Source organism: Solanum dulcamara, chromosome 8 (assembly GCF_947179165.1).
Source record: "Solanum dulcamara chromosome 8, daSolDulc1.2, whole genome shotgun sequence".
NCBI classification, from domain to species: Eukaryota; Viridiplantae; Streptophyta; class Magnoliopsida; order Solanales; family Solanaceae; genus Solanum; species Solanum dulcamara.
Window position 1 is genome coordinate 75,166,073 of NC_077244.1, and position 24,784 is coordinate 75,190,856.

Genomic DNA, 24,784 nt, shown 5'->3' on the forward strand with positions numbered 1-24,784 from the left:
AGAGTATTCAAAGTATTGATGTGTTCAGTAACTGACATGGACTCTGTCATTCGAAGAGTATACAATCTTCTTTTTAAGAAGATTTTATTATGTAAAGACTTGGCCTCATACAACCCCGTAAGAGTATCCCATATTTCCTTCGCCGTCCGCTTTTCCGTCACACTAGACAACACTTGATCAGCTAGTGCCAAGTGTAGATCAGCAACTGCGTTGCTGTCTATGTCATTCCACTTGCTGTCATCAACAAAGTCTGTTGGCCTGCCTTCAATTACAGCTAAGCAATTGTCTTTTCTCAGTATTGCTTTTATTTTCATTTTCCACAATGAGAAATTAGTCCCATTGAATTTTTCAACGTCAAACTTTGTTGTACTCGACATTATTATTTGCTTCACACCCTTCTAGATCGTTTCTGAATATTTTTGCGAACAATCGTGACAAACTGTACCGTCACCGAAATTTACTATTCACGTAAATAGTACTATTCATCAAATTTACTATTCACAAATAGTATCTTCGCATAAAACAGACAGAATAACCGAGGGCTCTGATACCACCGTTTGGGGGAGGAAGCACCACAACTAAAGTTTGATATGATGAAAATAATGAAAATAAATTGGACACGAGAATTTTACGTGGAAACCCCTCTAAATGATAGAAAGGAAAAACCACGGGGTAGAAGGATCTCACTAATTAATATGGAGTACACAGCTCTCAAATACAAGGAGAAAACAACAATTAATACTTCTCTCTTGTAAAAGGAACAACTACTAAAGAGGACACTCAAGACTAAAATATTTATCTTGGTGTATAACTCTCTTTGTATTCTTACTCTCTCTTTCTGGGATGGGATAAATGAGGGCAATAGGTCTTCTATTTATAGGAAACTAGAAACGCGTAAAATCCGCGTATTGAACCTCTCTTTTTGACTACGCGTTCAAAACGCGTTTTGTTCTTTTTTGACTACGCGTTCAAAACGCGTTTTGTTCCTTTTTGACTACGCGTACAAAACGCGTTTTGTTGACTACGCGTTCAAAACGCGTTTTGACTATCTTGCATAAACTAGTCCGGACCAGTTTTAAAGATTTGTCGATAAATAAAGAAGAAGGAAGAGGAGTTAAAAGAACTGAGGAATTTCAAATTAAATTTCTTTTATTTCTCAGAATTCAAATAGTCTCACACACCGCCAAAATCGCTCTAGTCACGAGTTTGAAACTCGGAAAAACTGACTTGCCATATATTTCTTAGCCCACTAAACATATAAATGGAGAACCCTATTCACTATAAACTCCTTGTAGCAGAGTGTGGTTTTTCCGTTTAGGGCAGAAGCATCTTTACCGCTCACACCACAACTCCTCTCATCGCCAGAACCGTTTCAATTCTTCGTCACTCCTTCAATGGCGCTGCATCTTCTCTAACAAGGTAAACATTCAAATTCACTCTTATCACACACGCTGGATACCAATTCTATATATGTGTATGTGAATGTTCAATTTATATATCAGTGTAGTGCATACTCGTGTATGAACACATTACTTATTCCTCCCTGTATAATGGTAGACGGAGACTTGTATGTTTTAGTTGAGTTCAAACCTTAATATCGACTAAAATTTACAGATTGAATGCTTCATAATCTGCTGTTTTTTTTTCCTGAGTAATTGCGATCTATGAATAAAGCCCTAACATATTCGTTGTATATGTGAGATAAGTGCAATCCGAACCAATAAACGTATCAAGGTGGTCATTACTGTGGTGAATAACTGTTTTTTGCTGTGTTTTTATATCAAAATAAATTGTTCTATGGTGTGATTTGGATAGGATTCTGAATTTGATTGGTGGAATGGGGACTGCCGTGGACAAATCAGAGAGGCGAGGCAGAAAAAGGCGTAGAAACTATGTTCAGAATGATCAGATGGATCCGAATGGGAAGAAACGGGCTATAGCGTTGAGGCCTACGGCATTTTTGGGAAGATATGTTAGGAAGGAGTTTAAGGGCAGTGGGATATACATAGGGAAGATCATATCTTATGATACTGGTTTGTATAAGATTATTTATGAGGATGGAGATTTTGAAGATATGGATAGCAATGAAGTGAGGGCGGTTGTCTTTGAAGATGATGAGTTGAAAGGTCAATGGTTGAAAAGAAAGAAGAAGCTAGACAAATTAGTAGCCAGTATGGAGGCAACGAGTATTAAGTCTCATGTTAAGTATCCAGCTGAGGCAGTTAACGGCCTAATTGATAGGTCTGAAGCGTCAGTTTCAAAAGATCTGGACATAGGTTGTTCAGATAAACTTGAGGTCAACCAACTGGGACATGATTCTGATTTGGTGAGTGATTTGTCTGAAGGTTATATGGAGCAGTATTTGAGTTCAGAGGTAGAAGTGCCTCTATTTCCTGCACCTCAGTTGCCTCCTTCATCCGACAGTATTGGTATTCCGGAGGAGTACATATCATACCTCTTGTCTGTCTATACATTTTTACGGTCGTTTAGTATCAGATTGTTTTTATGTCCGTTTGGACTTGAGGATTTTGTTGGAGCACTCAACTGCTCTGCTCCAAACACATTGTTCGACTCTGTTCATGTTACCCTTATGTGTGCTTTGAGGCGCCACCTCAACAAGCTGTCATCTGATGATTCTGTGCTTGCATCAAAGTGCCTAAGGTAATCATATCTAATTATTTCATGAAGGAATTTTTCATCATGTGGTCATCAAAAAAAAAATCATCATGTGGTTGATTGTTTTAATGAATTTTTTGATTTTTGATTGTTGATAGTTCTAATGAAATTCTGTTATACTTATTTCCTTGAGAGGTAAGTGCTGCTCCCAGTCTTTCACAAAAATATATGAAACCAGAAGAATGTCAAGTGATCTGTTTGCAGAAAAAAACTAAAAGCTAGATAGACAGAATTATCAAATTGATAAGCCCAACTTACCTATTGCATTTATGACACAATACAGTTTCATTACTACTTATTGTGCTTGCACTTGCACTGGGTTGACCCGATTCTGCTGCTGATACCTACCTAAAGACATTGGAATGCCATGATTTTCTGATAGTCCTTTGGCTAAAAGACAAGCTACTTTAGAATGTGAATGAATAATTTCCACAATTCCACCATAATCATGCAACTTTATTAGCAGAAGCCAATATTACCTTTTGGTAATGACATGATATTTCAACTGTCCTATGTTATCCTTATTGAATTACATTGCCGATATATCTTTCTGTGGATGAGCAATAGTCGGGGAACTTCCCTTTTCATTGCATATTTATGCTTATAATTCTTGCATCATTTCATATTAGGTGCATTATTGAACACTGACTGATAAAAAGTCTGGATTAACTTATGCTGCTTGTGGTTAGGGGCATTGATTGGGACTTGCTTGATACAATGACTTGGCCAGTGTATCTAGTTCATTATTTAACAGTAATGGGATACACAGCAGAGCCTGGTTGGAAAGGTTTTTATCCCCATACTTTGCAGAGGGAATATTATTTGTTATCTGCTGGCAGGAAAATCATGGTTTTGCAGATTTTGTGTGATGATGTTCTAGATTCTGAAGAACTAAGAGCAGAAATTGACATGCGTGAAAAATCAAAGGTAGGTATTGAGTCAGATATAAATACAGGTGTTGCTTCTGTCAGTGCACCAAGAATAGTTCATCCCAGATATGCTAAAACTTCTGCCTGTAAGGAACAAGAAGCAATCGATCTCTATAAAGAAAATCATGAAAGAAAGCAGTGTTGTAATACTGATAGTTTAGGACCCAAGGTTAGTAGCCAAGATTATCTCTCTGGTGTAGATCAAAACAGTAACAGTGATGAATGCTGTCTCTGCGGCATGGAAGGAACTTTGCTTTGCTGTGATGGGTGTCCATCGTCTTACCATGCAAGGTGCATTGGAGTTAGCAAGATGCATATACCAGAAGGAGCATGGTATTGTCCTGAGTGTAGAATCAACGAAATTGAACCAAAAATTATGAGGGGAACAACTCTGAAAGGAGCAGAGCTTTTTGGTGTTGATTCCTATGGACAAATCTTCATGGGTACTTGCAGTCATTTGCTTGTGTATGTCTCTGTAACTTCTTTTTTTGGATCTACTCTGTTCAGTTGCCTTATTTGGCTGTAGGCTGATCTTCTATTGGAGATATAGAATACACTTAATCCTTTGTAGTTTAGGCTGCAATCAGTTTTAGTCCTGTCTCTGTCTGAAACACACTCTGATCTTTGGTTGTAGGTTGAAGGCCTTGGCTGGCGCAGACTCTATTTCCAGATACTACAACGAGAATGACATTCCCAGAGTCCTGCAAGCACTTAATGCAAAAGTGCAGCACAGTATGTTATATCTGGAAATATGCAAAGGAATAATGCAATACTGGAAAATTCCTGGCACTGTCTCTTTCCCTGATGGTGAACTGTGTGAAATTGGTTCCGACAGACCAAATGCAACAAAATGTACTAGTTTCTCTACATTGTCACCTACTTCATTGGTCAAGGGAAGTCCTGAGAGAGAGATTACTGGAACTTGTGTTACTGAATTCGGTTCGGAAGATGCTTCTATAATTGATTTATCAAAGGAACCTATGCTCAATGCGACTTTGGGTGCAGTTATCCAACCTGATGGTATTTGTTACCAAGTGAATAGTGATTCTATGGCAAGACAGAGTAAAGCACCTATAGACTTGCTACCATCTGAACAAGTTGGAGTGAAATATATTGTACCTGCTGGTCCAATTGGTCAGCAGGTCATTCCATCTGAGACTCAACAAGACGACACAAAGTTGGTAGAAATTGCTACTTGTTCCTCAAGAAGCAGTAGCAACTATGTGGAACAAGTTAATAGTAACTTTTCTGGAATTGCAGTGTCTCTTGAATGTGAAAGGGATTGTGGCAGATCCAGCAGAATAGGTTACAGAGAACCCACTGGTGGCTGTTTGTACATGGGATCATCCTTTAGACCTCAACGATACATAAATAGTTATCTGCATGGAGATTTTGCTGCATCTGCTGCTGCAAATCTAGCTGAACTTTCTCTAGGAGAAAACCAAGGTACTGAGAGTCATGCTTCAGACAATAGGCAGAAATTTTCTGCTAATGTTTTACTTCAAGCAAAAGCTTTCTCATCAGCAGCGACACGCTTTTTCTGGCCGAATACTGAAAAGAAGGTTGTGGAAGTACCAAGGGAAAGATGTAGTTGGTGTCTTAATTGTAAGGCTGCTGTGACTAGTAAGAAAGGATGCTTGTTAAATGCTGCAGCATCAAATGCCACTAAGGGGGTAGTGAAGATACTTCCTGGTCTTGGTTCTGCAAGTGTTGGGGAGGGAAATCTACGTGGTATTGCCTCATATATTATATTGATGGAGGAGAGCTTATGTGGTCTGACAATTGGTCCTTTTCTAAGTATAGCTTTTAGAAAACAATGGCGTAAACAGGCAGAAGAAGCTACTAGTTACACTGTGATAAAGTCTCTTCTGCTTAAAGTAAGTTATTGAGGAAGTTTTATTTTTATTGATTTTTTTAGAACCTTGTGAAAGTGTCTGTCACAGCATGCTTTCTTCATCAATTTCTGTTTCTTGTTTGACTAGATTTGTGGTGACAGTTGTTTTTGCTTATTACATTTAAGCATTAAAGTTTGAACTAGTAGTATTTTGTGAATATAGTCCCGGATGGATGTGAACACAAAGAATGATAAGTTGGTAAGTTCTCTTAGGGGTCTGAAGTTATATTTCACTTATTTTTGTTATAAATGGGAGAGCTGTATACCTGTCTACTTCTACTTCTTCTACTTCCAAACAACAAGGGGAATATCAGTTATCCCCTCTTCTCTTACCTCCTCTCATCTTGCCTCCCTTTTTTCACCTCATCCAAACATTATTCCTCTACTGGACTATAAACTAACCAGTATTAGACATTGTAGTGGTTTTTAAGATAATACAACATTAGCATACATAATAAACAATTTCCATTTAGTAATACAAGAGAATCTAGTAAATTAATGTTATTGCTCAAGGAAGCGACTTGTTTAGTCTATATTTTATTTTATTAAGACAAATGTAATTGCTACTAAATAATGAGAGAATCACATGGAAATAAATAGAGGAAAAGTTACCATCAGCCAACAGCACTGAACAACTTCAAAAAAATTCTGTGGCTGGACGAAATTCAGAGGTGCATCCACACTATTTCCACATGAAGCTTTTGCCCTCAACTTTACGCTTGTTTATTGAGGAATATTTTTTCTGCCGCAAGTGCAGTAATGACATGAGCGTTGTGCATTGATTGCACTAGCGGCTCATCAAACTGAATTTCAATAATGAATCTGGCATAATACTACACTGTAAAATCCAAATTTTCTTAAGTTGCAATCTTGATTTGATATTTTTGAATTTATGTGATAAGAACTGAATACTTGTTATTTATAAACTGGTAGCTTTGCATTTTAATAAGAAGCCTTATCACACTTTTGAACTTTTTCTATGAGTCCTCCAACTGTTGATTTTCCGAAGTGCTATTGGATCCAATTGTAGATTATAGCTATTATTTACATATGACGTTACCTATACATAGTATGTTCTTTGCTCATGAACATAGTGTATGCACTGCAGTTTGAGGAGAATATCCGCTTTGTTGCTCTTTCTGAGGACTGGTTTAAGCTTGTTGATGGTGGGGCATCTGAATCTCCCATCACTCATTTAACTGCTGGTGTTGTGGAATCATCTCATAAGCATAAGTTAGGAAGGCGGGGTAGGAAACCATCGTCAATGGTTAAAATAACTGCTGATGATGATTGCAAAAATAAACTGAAGGACTTCACTTGGTGGAGAGGAGGCATACTCTCCAAGCTTCTCTTCCAGAAAGCGACTCTACCCCGATCAATGTTGAAGAAAGCAGCGCGTCATGGTACCTTGTGTACCCAATGAACTTATTTTTGTCCTTCATAGAAGATTTAATATTTTTTGTTTTCATAAATTCAGTGGAATACAAATTTTGGAGTGGGGGAGAATCCACTAACAACTTTTACTCTAGCAGGTGGTCTGAGAAACATACCTGCTATTTATTATGCTGAAGGGTCCAAGACTGCCAAAATAAGCAGGCAGCTTGCTTGGCGAGCTGCAGTTGATGTGTGTAAAACAATATCACAACTTGCACTTCAGGTGATTTATGACATTGCAATAGATTATTTAATTCCTTTCTTTCTGCAGAAAAGTCTGAGTCAGGCGAAGTATTCTTATAACGTTTGGTCATGTAACAGATCAGGTACCTAGATATGCATGTGAGATGGAGTGATCTTGTTAGTCCTGAACAGAGCCTCCTGGATGGAAAAGGTCCCGAGTCAGAAGCATCTTCCTTTAGAAATGCTTCCATATGCCATAAAAGAATTGTTGGAAATGAGGTTAGATATAGTGTTGCTTTTGGATATCAGAAGCATCTCCCAGCTCGTGTCAAGAAGAGTATAATAGAAGTAGAGCAAAGTCAGGAGGAGGGAAAGGAAAAGTATTGGTTTTCTGAGTCACGGATTCCTTTGTATTTAATAAGAAATTATGAAGAAAATTTGGAAAAAGATCTCCCCTCAGCCAACAAGTTCGCTAATGCACTTCCAAAGTTGCATAAAAGGTGCTTGGTGGCTTCTTGTAAAGATATATTCTCTTATCTTGCACAGAAGAGAGATGGCAATGCTAAACATTGTTGTGCTTCATGTGAAGAGGATGTGTTACTTAGGTACCCATTTAATGTATATTTCAAAATTCCTTTTCAGCTCTTTTACACAATCCTTTATTGATGTGATCCCTCTTCTCCAGGAATGCAGTCAAGTGCAATACATGCCAAGGTACCAATTGATCAGCTACTTAAGATATTGTTATTTGGCTCGCACGTCAGTCTGTGCATCAGCAATTGATCTATTTAATTTCTGAGAATTTTTCTTGTAGGTCTATGTCACAAGCAATGTACAATTAGTTCAACAGTTATTGCTAATGAGGAGACTGAGTTTATGACCTCCTGCAAACAGTGTTACCAAAATAGGTCTTTAACACAAGCTGAAAGAAGTCATGAATCTCCAACTAGTCCTTTGCTCATGCAAGGAAAAGACATTCCAATTCCCATGTCAGCCAGAAAAGGAGGAAAAGTTGGTAATTCTAGTAAACCATCTGCATCCACTGCGACTCTAAAGCATTCTTCTAAGGTGAAGCATGCTGGTTCAAATTTGGTGCGATGGAAGCACCACTGGGGTGTTATTTGGAGAAAGAATAACGAGGATACTGGTGATTTTAGATTTAAACACATTCTTCTGAGGGGAAATCCAGATTGTGATTCGGTAAGACCTAGTTGCCGCCTTTGCTGTAAGCCATATGATCCTTATCTAATGTACATCCGTTGTGAAACATGCACATGTAAGTTTTGTTTCTATGCAGGAATCTTGTATTTTTGTCTTGAGTTTGTTGGTTACCTTTCATGGGATGACAATTAATCTTTTGAGTCACAGATTGGTACCACGCTGAAGCTGTTGAACTTGAGGAGTCAAAGATTTCTGAAGTGATGGGATTCAAATGTTGCAAGTGTCGTAGGATTAGAATGCCCATCTGCCCTTACTTAGATCCAAAAAGTAAAAGACAATTAGAGGAAAAGAGGATGAGCGCAAGGGCTTCAAAGATGGATAGACGGGGAATTGAGCCTGATTCTGGGTTCATTTCGGAGCTACAGAAAGATGAGGATCCGGCCACTCCAGCTTTAGAGGATAATAAGCCTCTTGTTTCTTCTTTTGAAGAATTCACTGAGCACTTCCCAGTGGGTGATTGTGAACGGAATGTGGAAACTATGTCTCTGCCAGGTCAAAGAGAACAGTCAGTCAGAACTCATATAGAGAATGAGACTGATTTGAAATCTTCTTCTAAGTTATCCATTCCTCTTGGAGGAAACACAGTGTTTCCAAAAGAAGAAATGCCAACTCATGTTGAACCGGGTGCTAAACAGCCAGTAAGAAGACATGTAAGACTTGAGAAGGATTCAGATACCCCTTTTGCAAACAATCCCTTGAATGTTGATTTATCCACCCCTTCTATAGCTGAAGTGGATACTTCAAGGGAAAGTTCCGATGAATATGGTCATGGATGCAAGCATATGGAGTTTGAGCCTCAGACCTGTTTCTCTTTTAATGAATTACTTACATCTGATGATCTTGGCCCATTGGATGGAGTTGACTCGTCTGCCACTTTAAACAAGGATGTTGAAACATCATCAAGGTTTCTACCTGATAAGAATGCTGATACGTCTTATGTCAAGGACGAGCCTGCAATTAGCACAATATCTACTGCTGCTTTTGCAGTTCCATGTAAGATGTGTTCACGTAAAGAACCATGCCCTGATCTTTGTTGTGAAACATGTGAAATATGGATCCACCGTCATTGTTCACCTTGGAATGACGAGGAGTCTGGAGAAGATGATTGGAAATGCGGCAACTGTAGGGAATGGAGATAATTGATGCTTAAGCACTATTTAGGGTGGTGCATCTTGGGCATACATAATGGCTGATTGAAGGGGCTCATCAATGCTCTACTTTTCATCATAATAGGAGAATGAATCAAAATGAGCAAGCCACTCGTGATGTCTGCCAAGTAAATTAGTCACCTACAAATTGATTGGTTTTGCATTGTGGTTGGTATCACTAAGGTTTAATTTCCCCATGACACAGGAGTAATTGAGTTGATTCAGAAAAACTTATCATGCACAGGTTCTTATAGAAAGGATTATTAGGAGGTTGTGCTACTTTGCTCCAGCCTCGACGGATGAGCAACCTTTCTCATTGGTGCTTATCTGATATTTTTAACTGTAAACAGAGGGGCTTCAGTTACCAATTCTTTTCTTTATTTTTTAGACATCACCGAAAGAACTAATGGTTTAAATAGAAAGAAGAAGCTTATGATGGATAGGATTTATGTTCTTGATTGCATATGATTTACCAGTCGAGTGATCTCATCTTCCATCTATCACAAGCCTTCCTTGCAATTATATACCAACTTTGCTAGAACTGAAAATACAAATCTTGAACCTGCTTCTGGATTTAACGAGAAAACCAGATGGTAATGTGATCAATTACATCGTTCTGTATACATGTTTCTAGTTTTGTAAAGACACAAGTTCGAGCAAAATTCAGGTATCACTTTCATATAATGGGTTATTTTGTCCTGCATTTTCATCATTAGCCTTAATAGCTTTCACAGCTCAAGACAAGCAATAACGAAATGCAAAATAATCCTATGCTGCGGAATTAACAGTGTTTCAGGATAAGCTTCATTTAGATTATTGAGTGTTAATGTAAAACACCTTCAACACATCTTCAAGACAACAACGGGCAAGAAATTCAATCAACGCTCTATTTCTTTTTCCTAATTATAATCGTACGAAACTAAAAAACATAGAGACAAACCAATGTGGAACTTATAAACACCGAGTGAATCGATTGTGTAAAACCTGACTAAAGGCAAATATAAAATTTAAAGGAGAAGAAAAGAATTAATAGACCCTCACATCTAAAGACTACAGACCTCACAAAAGCACAAGATATATGTGCAAAAGAATCTCAAAACTCCGACTTAACGTCCCAGAAATCCAATGATATGCTATGCCGATCAGAAGTCTCACCCTCTCTTCCGCCAGCCCTGGCATCCCGTTTCTCAGTGTCGTTCTAGCCTTTGGGACGTGTGGGTGTGCAATATAAACAAATTTTACAGCCGTCGTTTGTGGACAAAGCCCACCACAAATTGAAAACCACTTAAAGCAAACCAGCAAGCAGTGCCCCGGGGTCTGATACTGGCGGAGGCGGAGAGGTTGGCTGAGGTTGGGGAGGAACTGGTGGTGCAGCAGCCGTGGGAGCTGTAGGGATAATAATCAATTGTTCCTTGATGAACTCCTTCAACCTACATAGTGAGAAGAAAGTTTGAAAGTTAATAATAAGAAGTTGGTAATGAACACCAAAAAGTCACATTACAAATGCAAATTTTGGTCTTACTCCAATGTCAGAGTAGGATCTCCAGAAGCAACCGTCATACGCAGTTGAGTTCTATCAGCTGGATCAGTTTCTATTCTTACCTGTATACAACCATAGAAGTTAGATAATAGTTGCACAGTTTTGTAGTTTCAGCCATATGAGATACATTATACCGCCGACATCCTATGAAGGTACAATGATTGCCATCTCCATCAGAAGGAAATGACAACTCCTTTTTTGAGGAGGAAATGATAACTTTTGACTACAGGCTAATGTAAAAGTTTGTGAACAGCTCTAATCAGTCACAGTTACAATATCCTACAAATAAAATTCCTACAATATCTAACTGAATCACGTTTACATTAAGGACATTTTACAGAATCATTAAGACACAGAAACCACAAGACCCTAAGCTTACCAAACACAACATGGCTCGTGTACTGTCAGAGTAGAAAGTTGTGCTAGCAACCAAATTATTTGCATTTGGATCCTGAATAAGAAATTAGAAGGTGCAATTTAACAAATAAATTCACATGGACAGAGACAAACTAGAAGAAAGAGAAAAGATCAAAAAACTTACAAGCCCTGGACAAACCATCAAGCGCAAACTGTTGAACAAGTCTGTCATTTCCGGAAGCGACATTGGTCTTACACCCCTAACCTGGTCATATTAGCCAAATAAGTTAGGGATGGTAATTGGGATTACAATGTAAACTGCATATACAAGAACTAAAAGAAGACGTACCACTTCTTGGAGCTTCAGTGGTGGACCAGATAGTGATCTCCACTGTGGGAAAAACTCTTCGGCAGATACTGTTATAGGCTGAAGAAACTTATTCAAGATGGCAGGAAGTCGAAGTTTAACATTGACCTGTAAATGCACAACAACGTCAATACACATATAACTATAAGAACTGTGGATTGATGATCAGAAAATAAATGTCTCATACCAACTGCGCCCCAAAATTATATGAGAAGTCAAGAACCGCCACATCCCTACTTGGACGGAGGTTGACTACTTCAAGAGGACATTGAACCTGCAGGAGTTCATTTCACTAGGTAATCAAAAGGTGAAAAAAGACTTACAAGAACAAAGAGCAGGAAGTCCACTCCTAAAAGAAGCACAATAATAACCTAACCTGTGCACGAGGAGGAATTGTCTCAGGTACTAATGACAGTTCTATTCTCAGATGAGATGGGGGCAATATCAGAGCCTGAACCGAAACAAGTGGAGCCGTATTCTTATTTCCCAAGAAGAGGACAAGTCGTCCATGATGTGCTCGCCACTCTGCTTTTGTGCCAATCTGGAATTGCATAAACAAACTAAACTAAGTGCTGAAAAGGCCATCAGTTACAGTACCAAAACAATAGACAGAGTACGTACCTGAATATAAGGATCCTCATACAGTATACCACTGTCTTTGAGGACCAAGGCATGAAACCTTTCTGCAATATTTCCAATTGGCTACAACCATGAATCATAAAACAAGATGGTCAGAAGCATGAACTTAGAGGTGACGAGGAAAACTAAGTAAAATTATAAATGTGGCAAACAAGCTCTCTGAATTTGAAATGTTGATCATATCAGACTTAAGCTGAACTCGGTTAAAAGAACTTACACTGGCCAGAGACATATATTTACAGTCATGGCAGGAATGCCCCTACTACTTGCCAGACACTATTTGGAGCTTATTTTGAATTTAATTAAATAGCCATGTGAACTACAGACAGAAGGAGAGGGCAGCATCTTTCTTTCACAAAATTAGAAGTCATCACACGAAAGCCAGAAGGTAAAAGCAAAATAACCCAAGTTGGACGGAAGCAATACCTGAACAGTTGCAGTCTGTTCTTCAACAGGTGCAAGTGCTAGCGCATCCTCTGCATATGGAGCAATGCCGACACCGGAACCCAAATTATGGGCAGTTTGGGTGGCAGCAGGTTGAGGGCCTTCAATAGCCAATGGACCTAAAAGATCTCCCAGGACATCAGGTGAAGGTGCTGAAGGAGGTTGAGGATCCACAACAGTCAAAGTTCCATTTGGCTCAGTCTCCCCTTGATCTGCTAAGTTACGATCCTGACCATGTAGTAAATGTTAATTACGGTCTTATACTCACTGTTAAACAATTAAATCCTCAATTCAGTATGATGGCACGAGAAACATCTTACCACGTTGGTCATGCTTGGAACCTTCACTAAACCAAGGTGACTGACTGGTGGAGTACCATTAGCAGAGGGTTGATCTGTTACTGCTAGAGCACTAGAGGTCTGCTGTTGTGTACGCAACTTGATTGCGCTTTGCTCAGCAGTATCGGCCTCGGTATCTTCAGCTTTTTTAATTAATGAGGACTACATCCAAAGAGAATTTATGGCTAAAATCAATGATAATTAAAAAAAAGGAAAAGAATAAAACGATATATTGTACTCTTGTGAGGAAATAATGTAGCTGAAGGCCATCCCTCAAACCAAAAGGTCAGTTAAGCAAACAGAGTGTAGATAATAATTAATCAAAAGTAAAGTTGTTTTCATACCTGTCGCTCAGGGAACTTAGGCATTTCAGCTAAGACATCCATTAAAGCTGCACCTTTCTTACTCAACTCTAAATATTCCACAGCTCGTTGCTGTATTTCAGCATCGATGCAACTCTCATATCTAGGATATTTGTGCAGTTCTATCCATTAGCTGAATACATTTGGATATATTGGCACAATGAATAACATACAGGATGCATAAATTACATCACTCTAAAAACTTACTTGCTGAATATTGCCAATATCTGATTCTGCAGCTCCGGATCTGGTGGTTGTGTGTGCATCAAAATTTTTGCATATGTCGAAAGAAGAATAGGAATTGTTGAAGTCCTGAACAATATAACTGGTGTAAGATAACAGAAAAAATCAGAAATGATGGCAAACTGAGATCAAATGTTAAAATGCCCTTACGAAACAGTGGGAAGCTTCTCATGAATGAGACTGAAGATTTCCTTCGGACTACATCCTGGCCTTCTGGCAAGAAGATGGCTGTATTCTCCAAGGATATATGCACTTACCTGTTCCATCATACAACACCCAAATTAAATATTCCATTAGCTTCGAAATAATGTTTTGTTTCCATCATTGACATGAGGTAGGACCCGCACACATCAAGATTAAGAGCAGGAACTTGTGGAAAAGAAATTTTGCTCTTTGGGAGCTTATGTTTGCACTATTGCAATTAGTCTGTAAAATTAATTGGATTAATACCAGCATTATTGTACATTGAATATAAATTAATTATTTTAATTGCAACTTGATAATTATAGCAGTCATCAAAAGCAACTGCGCAAATAAAGTGCAAGTTTCAATGAAAAAGGTCCAGATGGAGAAAAAATTATAAATATATACGTTTAGTCCAAGACTACAAATTATAAGTATGAATGACAAATAAATTGCAAAAAATCTACGACAAAGTGAAATATCAATTGTTTAATATCGCCTCTTCAAAAGAGACTCATTGGCAAGGAAAAGTATGCCTTAGAACCTTGATGACGACACTGAAGCACACATTAAGCAAGACGAAGTGCTCAACGTTTTGAACCTCGCTTCAGAACTTAACCTCTCTTTAAGCATGTCTTTTGATAACATTGATTTATAGTACTAAATTTATATATGTTTGGTTCTTTTAGATGTTGTAACAAAAAAGAAATGTGTTTCACATATTGCTTTTCACTTCAAGCCCCTTGACCTGGTCACTTTTTTGCACTTTTCACTTTTAAAAGCATTGGGCCCATGTAATACAGAGGCATGCAAAACCGTACCTAAAATTGATAAGGACATACATGGCTTAACTTTTGAATCTTCAAGAGAAGTCTATTCCTGGTATGGGGCATGCACTAAAACAAGGTGCAACAGGTCTCTCTTGAAGGTTTAGGAGATGGTGAAGATCATAGAGAATAAAGTTGTTTCCAGTGGTTTATTGACATCTCAAGCCAACTCTCTCTAAATTTTGTGGGAAGGGACACGTTCACCCACTCTTCAACCTGGGAATCAAATATCCAAGACTTGGTTTTCACTTTTCACTACTCATTTCGTGTGCCTTCAGGTGATCGGAGCAACCTCTAATCACAATGTCTTAACAGTATTTTATATGCCAATTGCCAATGTTAAATAAAATAAGATGCTGAGATGTTCTGAGCCACTCATGAAGTCCAATAGGTAAATAAAATACAATCAAGCATATGCAAACACAAACCCAAAAATTAGATTAACCCCTTCAAACAGTTTAACCCAGTAGTTAGATTTCCACAATTTGCATTCCTGTCATAGTTGACGCTGCACTACAGTATTAGTATCCTGTGCTCTTACAGCTCATGCAGGTGTTCAGTGTATCAAATTACTGGGTTAGCCATTCCTATTTCCAGCTAGCAATGTATTGCATGAAAATTATGCAACCAAAACATCACAATCATGCAACAACAAGATCCACAGGGTTTATAATTTATCATTTTGAGAAAGTAACATTTGTTGTATAATATAACTGCAGCATATAATGTTTAGCTGTCCATAATTACAAAAGAAGAATATAAGAAAATGTTCTAATCTGTTAACAACTTTACAGAGATCCTACAACATCAACAAAAGATTCTGTCTTCCATACATTCATGTTTACAATAGAAATAGTAAAGGACTAGGCAATATCTTCAGCGTCTGGATGGTTTATAATTTTTCATTAACAAGCAGGGTAAAGTGTTATAGCAAAAGAACGCACCTTGACCATTGTTTCATGAATGGCAGGCTTATCAAGATATTCTCTGGCTTTCAAAGCTGCATAAGGCTGAGGAAACAACAACAACAACCCAGTGAAATCCCACAACGTGGGGTCTGGGGAGGGTAAAGTGTACGCAAAAGAAGTTTGAAAATAAGACAGAGAGCAGACTGAACTCCACCTATAAAGAAGCTGAGACCACACTGCACCAATGGAAGGACAACTATAATTACCTGAAGATCTTCATTGTTTGTAACAAACTGCACAACACGGAACCAAATGTCATCACTGACAAAATCGCCGGCCTTGTCAATCAATTGAAGGATGACATCGACATACCTACATGTGAAACAGGAATACACTCTTAGATGTCATCACACAGTATACCAACAAGGAAACAGTTCGCAGAAACATCTACATCTGAGCACTCAAAAAAAAGAAAAAGTTAAGGCTAGAGCTAAATATGCACAGATAAAAACACGAGATCTCTGTATGAAACAATCTCTCAAGCGTGACTTCACATAGTACATGACAACAACGTGCATTTTCTGTTCCATATCAATTTCATACCATGACAGATCAGGAGCAAACTTCTCTGCAAGAATTGCTATTTTAAGTGACAGTTCTTCACGCATCACGAACTCTGCTGTACTGAGATACTGAAAACACATAAAGTTAGTTGCATATTTTCTCTATAACTTCTTCAACATTTTCATTCCATAGAGGAGATATCTAAATACATTGAAAAGAAAAATTGAATATAACTCACAGTCAGGTGGTTAAATACCTGTAATAATTCTTCTACTATGTCCTTTGCATTCGAAACATCACACATGCCATAAAGTAAATCAAGGGCACGTCTCCTAATGCTGTATATAGTAGTTAACATCAGTAAAGGAAGTAATTTAAAACTCTGAGTTGGAGAACATGTGCTAAACTGAGTCTTAAGCTACAGGGGGCAGGCTTTACAAGGAATCTCTTTCCTGTGCTAAACTGAGTCTTAAGTTACAGGGGGCAGGCTTTACAAGGAATCTCTTTCCCTGATTTTATCAAAAAAGGGAAAAGCAATTTGAACAAAGAGCACTGCAGATAATCAAATAAGACTCCAGATGTATTATCAGACAATTGATAAGCAGCGATAGCCAACCTGATTTCTCTAAGAAGTTATCAATTTCCAAAAGAGTTTTAAGTTATCAATTTCCAAAAGAGTTTTACTTCGCTTACACGCAGATGTCATAATACGGAAATCTTAAAAATAGAATACTTCCAACTTAATACTCATACTCCACCTGATATCAGGGTCTTTCAGTGAGGTAATAATTTGAGCTTGATGTCGTTTTATAATGTCCTGTACATCTGTAACCATCAACATCCGAGTCATATTCTCCTGCATTTTGGCAATAATAACATAGGGGAATCAGATAGTCGTCTAGGCTGGCATGCTGTTAACTGGATTTATTGCAAGCTAGTTTGTGAGAAATTTGGCATATATCGGACCAACATGTTACATAGTGCCACTAATGAACTATAAAACCTCTGACATAGGCAAATAAAAATGATAGAAGAAATCAACATGAATTTACATGCTGCTACCACTTACCAAGCCAAGATAACGAATATTTGGCTCGCGGACAGCAATGAATTTCCCAAGCAAAGCAACACACTGAGACATCATTTCCTTTTCGGCATCAAGATGCATGACCTGCAGTAAAGCACTTAGAATTCAACCCTCAAGTCCTCCAAGAAAGCAGGGGAAACAAAATAATTTAACCAGCACTCAAGTTTTGAAAATCTGAATAGTGCCAAATAGCATGTCTTAGCATGTAATGTGCGCAAAGGGTTAAGAGTGCAAATTTTTCTTGATGAACAAGCAGCAATTTGATAAAAGGAGCAGCTCTCAGAATGGCAAGAAGAGAAGCACACGATCAGTTTTGACTTACAGATAACCATGCCTTATATATGAAGAGAACTGTTCTACGCAAAGAACGAATTTACTAAAATGTCATATGCCATAGCCATTAGCACTGAAATTCACATAAAGCATGGAACTGTACCTCAAGAGTGTGCAAGGATAAGGACTTGATAATTAGAAACTTACAAGAGCAAGGGCTTCAAATAGGACTGCATGTGACGCATTATTTTTGTTCACATTTTTCACCACATCAGTTCCCATCAATATCCGTTGTAAAACCTAGTTGATCAAAATGAAAATGAAATGACTTCTAAGAAATCACTCCAGATTATTTTTTCCTGGCACGGACAAAAATATGATATCTTGCAGTAAAAGAACTTCTTTTAGAGATGACATACCTCAAACAATGATCTTCTAGTGCTTGGATCTTCAATAATCGGGAAATATTGAAGAGCCCTCATAGTCTTCACCTGAGATCAAAATTTAGATGATATGTGAGCAGATATCATGATCCCATTCTTAAATTACTGGCATTGGTGCATCAAATTTGTGATTTACAGGATCAGCCCATCCACTTGCCCAATTTTCCAATTTAACTATCATCCAATTGGAAAGCGTAAGTGAATTTCAAGGTTCAGGGGCTCAATATGCAGTTTTATTCATAGCAAATACTGGCTTCGGTATATTCAACAGTAACGAGTAAACAAACCTGAAGCCAGGGAGACGGTATCCCATAGTAAGTGTATTCTTGTGGAATATCTTGGTTTCTGGCAAGCCTTTCCAACACTTTAACACATTTTGGAAGACAACTCCAATATGCTTCATGGTTACTAGCCACTAATGCAACTAGAAGGCTCATGGAAGATGTCAAGACACCAAAATCCCGTTCATCTAGTAGCTGTGCCATCCTATCTGACCTGTTATATGACGAAAACGCCAACTGTTGAAAGACAAGTTAAGTCATCCCATAAACCATTCAAATACAAAATTATACATACCAGCCATCAACATTCACAACATCAGGATTTTTCCTAAAGAGACGCAGGAGACATAGGGCAGCCTTCTTCCTCACAAGTGGCCTACAACTACTTGATATCTTGCAGCACAAAAGGAAGGAAAAAGAAGATAGTCAACATCACTTTCAAACTCTGAAGTACCAGCTCAATGCTGCAAGTATCACTTACGAGTAACTTCTGAACATCAGGTGCCAGAGATTCAGCAAATTCCCTTCCCCCAATATTTCCAACCTGCACATAAGCATGATAATTTATAATTTGTAATATATGAAAAAAGAACCCCAAAGCTTCTAAAGAACCACAAAATATTTGCAACTCGTACCAAAGTCAATGCAAGACACTGGAAAGTTTCGTTGCGACCTATTATGTCATTGCGTACTGTATTAATTGCTAATCTCAAAAAATCGTGGTTCTCATTGAGCAAACATGATGTCACTATGTACCCAACCTGCAAACCACAAAAAAAAAAAATCAGTCGAACCTTTAGATCCTTGCTTCAAATATTTACACAAAACACAAGCTGCAGCATAGGGAAGACTAGAACATGCACCTCCTCAGTCTTACACTAGTTGTATATAGGGGGTGCAAAAAGACTATATCATAATAGCATTCTCCAACTGTTTCAATCAAACATTTTTTTTTTGATAATTAACTTCAATCAAAACAAAACCATGGTTTCAATAGTTTTAGGAGAAAGTACAGCTGAAAAACATACCTCAACTTGTACAAAGAAATAGGATTACCTCATATTACCATAATAGTTATCCATGTGATTGAATGAAAGAAGAATGAGGAGATACCTGCTTCTCGGGATATTTTGGAGCGGATATCAGAGATACAGCTTCCATGTGACCAAAATCCACATCATAACCAAGCATATAAATGTAAAGCATTTTCCAGACATATTTCTTCTTCTCATAAGGTGTCAACCCCTGTTGGAAAAAAAAGTACAGAACTCCATCAATAGGATTGAAGCCAATTAAATTTTGCAGACAAAACAGCTCTGACCACACTAAATAACAAATTAAGGAACACAGAAATTAAATGAGAAAACAGAGTAAAAAATAACTACAATGGAACAGACAAACAGCTATAATCACATTAACTAAACAAATTAAGAAACACAGAAATTAAATAAGCAAACAGAGCAAAGAATAACGGATGGAACATCTGCCTCCAGGTATTTAAGTAAGAAAGAAAGAAAGAAACTACATAGAATACATCATGATCTGTTGTCTGAATATTCTGAAAGAAAAGATGCTAGTTTTAAGGTCTGAACATGATTTGTTTTGGTAATTCATGGAAAACAGTTCAAGTTATAATACATGATTATGCTTTTATACATCTCGATATCCTTAGCAACAACAACATTCTCAGTGTGGTCCCACAAAGAGAGGTCTAGGGAGGATAGAGTGTACGAAGACCTTACCCCTACCTCAGAGGTAGAGAGGTTGTTTCCGATAGACCCTCGTCTCTAATGTAACCAAATAAAGTTGTCGTTTAAATCCATATATTTGTGTTGGTACTATACTTTAGGTTGTTTCCCATCTTAAAAGAGCGTTGTGGTCTACAATGGTTATGAATGATGTACAATAGTACTAGTGTTGGTGGAAGGTGGGAGGTATCCTGTGGAATTAGTCAAGGTGCATGCAAGTTGGCCCGGACACCACGATTATAAAAAAAATGGTTGTGAATGATCTACTGCACTAATTTCAGGGACAATGGAGAAAATGGAAGTATAACTGCCTTTTCCATTTTCATGTAATTCAGATACAAAATAATGCCAAAATATGAAGATCACTACCTGCACACCAACCGTGTGTAGGATCATATTGTTTCCTTTGTCTCCAGTCTATTAGAAACAATATCACCATTTTTGTTCTAGCGCAAAGCCGTTTTCTATCTCTTTTTTTTTTAATGAATACATCTCGCCATATTCATCATATATATATATATATATATATAAGTCGGACTATTTGTTGTCAGGACAACACATCCCAAATAGCGTGCATTTTCTTAGATTTTGTCAGTATGGAGTTGTTTTTGGACATTATTAGTTCCCTATAGTGGTAGAATAACGTGATTATCATTGTAAAACGGATGTTGTTTTTGCTGTACCAACTGAATAAAAGTGTCTCACCTTATCAAGAGAAAAAAATGGCAGACACTTTCATCCTATCGGAATTCTTTTGGACTGATTGAAAGGATATACAAGAATTTTTCAATAAGGATATACTACCGTTCTTATTCAATACTTAACCTCTTAGCATCCTACAAGATTGGAAAGGGGTTCTTTTCTTTTGGTTTTTGCTGACTATAACTTTTTTTAGAACCAAGAAATTCCCAAGGACAAGTGCGTAAGGTTCAAAACTCGGTTAACATGGGCCCACCTTCTCTACTCTTTCCACTTAAAATACAGGCTTTTTTTCTTTGGCAGAATTTAAACCGCGCTCTTACCAGTAGACACAATCCCTAGGGTTAAAGGATATGTCGGCATTCTTATTCAATGCTTAGCCTCTTAGAATCCCTATAAGATTAGAAATGCGTTCTTCTTTTAGTTTTTGCTCACTGTAATATTCAGCACCACCGTAGTACTGCTTTTATAATACAATTACCTTTCGCTCTCTTAAAAAAAAAAAGATATACCAGCATCCTTATTTTTTTAAAAGTAAAGTTTGTAAAGGGTTGTAATACTTGTCTTATTTTCATGTCGAGGACAAAAAATTCCACAAGTACTGATTATAATATCCGATGACGTACAAACTTCCGGCATTAATATGACAAGCATAATGAATTTTAAGTGGTCAAGAAGAGCAAACTCCCGATGTCTTGTCCTAAAATCTGTTTTCTTTTTCAGAATAGTGGCATAAATAGCAGGCATTTCTAGAATTTTAAGTGGTCAATATAAGGATATATTAAATAAACCATTCTAAGCATTTCTAGAATGTTGAACCCCTGTGGGCATGAATTATGACACTAAGCACCCGTTATGACACTGACCAACTCAGGGAAATGAAACCCATAAATTATTACACTACAAGGATCCAAAAAGTGTGGCCTAGTGATTAATGAAGTGGGAGGAGAACTATGAGGTTTCAGCTTAAATCCAATTTCTTACCATCTGCCCAAGCCTTAGTAGGCAAAATTACTTGGTACATGCGCTGGTGGAGGCAGTAGGAACCAGGAAACCCGGATACTACCGTCATAAAGATAATTAATTAATTTAACAAAATACTACACTACAAAAAATTTGATTAAGTTGATAAATTCAATCATTATAATTTCACTAATGCATTTGCCTTGTTTATAGTTGACTATGTCTCCACGTTGTGGAATTTCACTGGGTTGTTGTTGTTGTATAGCTGACTATGTCCTCAGGGGGCAGTCCGGTGCACTAAGGCTCCCGCTATGCGCAGGGTCCGGAGAAGGGCCCGACCACAAGGGACTATTGTACGCAGCCTTGCATTGCATTTCTACCAGAGGCTGTTTCCAAGGCTTGAACCCGTGACCTCCTGGTCACATGGCAGCAACTTTATCAGTTACTCCAAGGCTCCCCTTCTGACTATGTCCTCTAATTCAAATATTTAAATAGGAGTATCAAACAACTATGAGCAAATCAGGCATCTAAACTCCTTCCGCTCAAATTTTTGCCCCATCTGCCCAATCCTTGGTGGGCAGAGTTACCTAGTATTTATGTTGAGAAAGAGGTAGCAAGTACACGATAGAAAAATTGAGATGCACGTAAGTGAACACAGATATCACCGTTATAAAAAGAAATACTACTGTACAAAAAATTGACTAAGTTGATAATTCAATCATTATAGTTTCACTAATGCACTTGCATTGTTTTCACGTGATTGTGTCCTCTAATTCCACTATTTATTTAGAAGAGTATCAAACAACTATGAACAAATTAGGCATCTAAACTACTTCCAATCTTAGTTTTACCCCATTCCGTTTGTAATAAATAGCCATATGTAGTGTCACTAACATTAGCTCAAAAAGAGTTTCGTAACTCTTCTTTTCTCCTCCCTTCGTCCTCTAATATCCTCTTTGATTGAATAAGAAAAGGAGGCTTCAAAGATGTTTTATCGTCTAGAGAAAATGCCTTTGAATATAATCAATGCTTACGAAATTGCTATCTGGTTAACTCCTTCCCCTCCTTTGAATAGCACCTCAATGAAAAAAGGCTTTGAGAAATCTTCATTAAAGTCTTATTCTACATTGACCTTTTTCCATCGCATAAATTAGGACAGAGGATGTAACTATTTTAGATCTACTTCAAAGTCTTTAACTACTCCCTCCATTCACTTTTACTCGTCCACTATGCCAAAAATAGATTTTCACTTCTGTCTTTTTTGACAAATGTTGGCGAGATTTTAATTTTACTTGTCACTTTTAACCTATCAAAAAAAGACAACTGTTTTTTTTTCATGTTTTACCCTTAACATTAATTACGTATTACCCAAATCATTTTTCAAAACCTAATACTAAACATCAATTAATATGGGTATTCTAGTAAAATACTCATATTAATTATTGTTTCTTATAGGGGTGCAAAGTCCAAAATGGACAAGTAAAAGTGAATGGAGGGAGTATGTCGCATCTTAATAGAACACCATCTACCAGCTCGTACCTAAATAGCTCATTTTTTTCCTTTCATATAATAAAGAGCTCATTTTTTTCCTTTTGTCGCCTTACTCCATCTAATATTGCGAGGGGGACACTTTTTAAGAGGTTGAACAGGTATATCTACGAGAACCATTTCAAAAGTTAAAACGAGTTGCATGGATATATGGATCCACATTTAGATAGGACCAGTCAGCTTTTGCATAGACCAAAGAATTGTTCCATTCGCACAGTCACCAAAAGGTGATTCCTCGCAACTCTAATTGCTATTCAGGCTAATGAAATCATCACAATTCACTATTATCCATTAGAAAATCTAAATATATTCTTCTGACAAGGGCCGTTACGATAGTGAATAAAGCTGGACAAGAAGGCTCACCTTCACATTGCTATCTTATCTAGCCTATATCGGGGCATTCTTTACATAACAAGCAAATAATTAAGCATCTCGAAGGTTCAAAACCGGATCAGTATAAATAGTTCCACGAGGAATTCAAAATCTTCCACAGAACACTTATACTGTAAAAGACAAGCATGAATTCAATAACTACATGCTTCTCTCTAGTTAACTACCAGATAAACCCATTCACTAGTGGACATTCAATTTAACCCTACAATACCCCGTTCCTAAGTAGTTTAAACCTAAACCCGGAATCAAACAACACCATGTACCACTTACAACAAATACACAGCACAGCTCATAGTTGCAAAAACCCAATAACCCTTCAACTGAAGCTAAAATCAAAGGAAAAACAATTATTGCAATAAATGGAAAGGCAAACCCATCACATACATCTATCTCTAATATATCAAACAAATCCGACCTAAACAAGTTTAGGATATATTAGCTAAAGGGTAAAGTTGTTACCTTTTCGTTTTTGAAGCGAGTACGAACATTGCCAAGCTCTTTATCTACACGAAGACGTTCCTGTTCTTTGTTCTGGCAATTACGAATGTCGCTGATGAAAACTGACAAACCTCTCATGCCGGATAACGCCATTTCCGTTCAGATCCAACCCGAGAGGCTTTTTGTAGATCCTTCAGATATTAGCACCGAGATCTTCTCCTATAAGATCGACCCTCACAATTCACCTAAATTCAAGTACAGAAAATTCCTGTTTCGCCTATACATACATAGATATTGTATCTATGTATGTATATGTTGTACAGAAGGGGGTGGGGGTGGGGGTGGGGGTGGGTTGAGGGCAGGAGGTGGACTGAGAAATTTAGAAAAGCCGTCAGGGCAGTGGAGGAAGACGACTTTTAGTTTAGTTTAATTTGACGAAACAGAAAGGCATAATTTTCATTTTCATTTCTGGCAATTTGAATTTCTAATTTTTAATTTTCCTTTTTTTGCATTGATTTTTCTTTCTTATTTTCTGTTTATTATTTATTAGAATTAATTGTTCACTGTTCGTCATGTCAATGTAACGGTTGGGGCCCAGCTTTTTGAATTTTGCATGGAAATCTTCGGTTCCTTTCTTGACCCGAAAACAAAATG

General features: G+C 37.6%; 2 protein-coding genes across 3 annotated transcripts; one reads left to right on the forward strand and one right to left on the reverse strand.

Moving 5' to 3' along the window:
* Nucleotides 1–1,137: 1,137 nt before the first annotated feature.
* On the forward strand, nucleotides 1,138–10,143 carry LOC129900960 (DDT domain-containing protein PTM-like). Of its 2 annotated transcripts, none has more exons than XM_055976055.1 (10): nucleotides 1,138–1,419; nucleotides 1,816–2,661; nucleotides 3,366–4,070; nucleotides 4,240–5,482; nucleotides 6,608–6,902; nucleotides 7,029–7,156; nucleotides 7,255–7,721; nucleotides 7,802–7,830; nucleotides 7,931–8,392; nucleotides 8,485–10,143. In XM_055976055.1, exons 2-10 carry the CDS (start codon nucleotides 1,838–1,840, stop codon nucleotides 9,474–9,476), a joined length of 5,145 nt encoding a protein of 1,714 aa, XP_055832030.1. In that variant the 5' UTR covers nucleotides 1,138–1,419; nucleotides 1,816–1,837; the 3' UTR covers nucleotides 9,477–10,143. The 2 variants fall into 2 exon arrangements, with proteins under 2 accessions (XP_055832030.1, XP_055832031.1); XM_055976056.1 differs by having other exon boundaries at nucleotides 7,032–7,156.
* Nucleotides 10,144–10,275: 132 nt separating this feature from the next.
* On the reverse strand, nucleotides 10,276–24,606 carry LOC129898962 (AP-2 complex subunit alpha-1-like). The gene is made up of 27 exons (XM_055973689.1): nucleotides 24,152–24,606; nucleotides 19,455–19,586; nucleotides 18,977–19,102; nucleotides 18,823–18,885; nucleotides 18,637–18,734; nucleotides 18,348–18,555; nucleotides 18,037–18,108; nucleotides 17,825–17,917; nucleotides 17,327–17,428; nucleotides 17,016–17,113; nucleotides 16,514–16,595; nucleotides 16,297–16,385; nucleotides 15,960–16,065; nucleotides 15,730–15,795; nucleotides 13,926–14,032; nucleotides 13,740–13,844; nucleotides 13,515–13,635; nucleotides 13,153–13,332; nucleotides 12,815–13,060; nucleotides 12,371–12,451; nucleotides 12,126–12,290; nucleotides 11,937–12,023; nucleotides 11,732–11,857; nucleotides 11,567–11,647; nucleotides 11,405–11,476; nucleotides 11,008–11,087; nucleotides 10,276–10,915 (listed from the first exon to the last, which is right to left on the reverse strand). The coding sequence occupies exons 1-27, from the start codon at nucleotides 24,281–24,283 to the stop codon at nucleotides 10,771–10,773; spliced, it is 3,063 nt and encodes a 1,020-aa protein (XP_055829664.1). The 5' UTR covers nucleotides 24,284–24,606; the 3' UTR covers nucleotides 10,276–10,770.
* Nucleotides 24,607–24,784: the final 178 nt, after the last annotated feature.

Excerpts from the sequence above, each read along its gene's own strand:
- LOC129898962 (XM_055973689.1), bottom strand. The coding sequence starts at position 24,283 with ATGGCGTTATCCGGCATGAGAGGTTTGTCAGTTTTCATCAGCGACATT. Across the intron at positions 16,386-16,513 it reads TAGTAGAAGAATTATTACAG|TATCTCAGTACAGCAGAGTT; the intron begins GTATTTAACCAC and ends ATGTGTTTTCAG. Across the intron at positions 12,291-12,370 it reads ATGAGGATCCTTATATTCAG|ATTGGCACAAAAGCAGAGTG; the intron begins GTACGTACTCTG and ends ATGCAATTCCAG.
- LOC129900960 (XM_055976055.1), top strand. The coding sequence starts at position 1,838 with ATGGGGACTGCCGTGGACAAATCAGAGAGGCGAGGCAGAAAAAGGCGT. Across the intron at positions 7,157-7,254 it reads TATCACAACTTGCACTTCAG|ATCAGGTACCTAGATATGCA; the intron begins GTGATTTATGAC and ends GTCATGTAACAG. Across the intron at positions 7,722-7,801 it reads GAAGAGGATGTGTTACTTAG|GAATGCAGTCAAGTGCAATA; the intron begins GTACCCATTTAA and ends CCTCTTCTCCAG.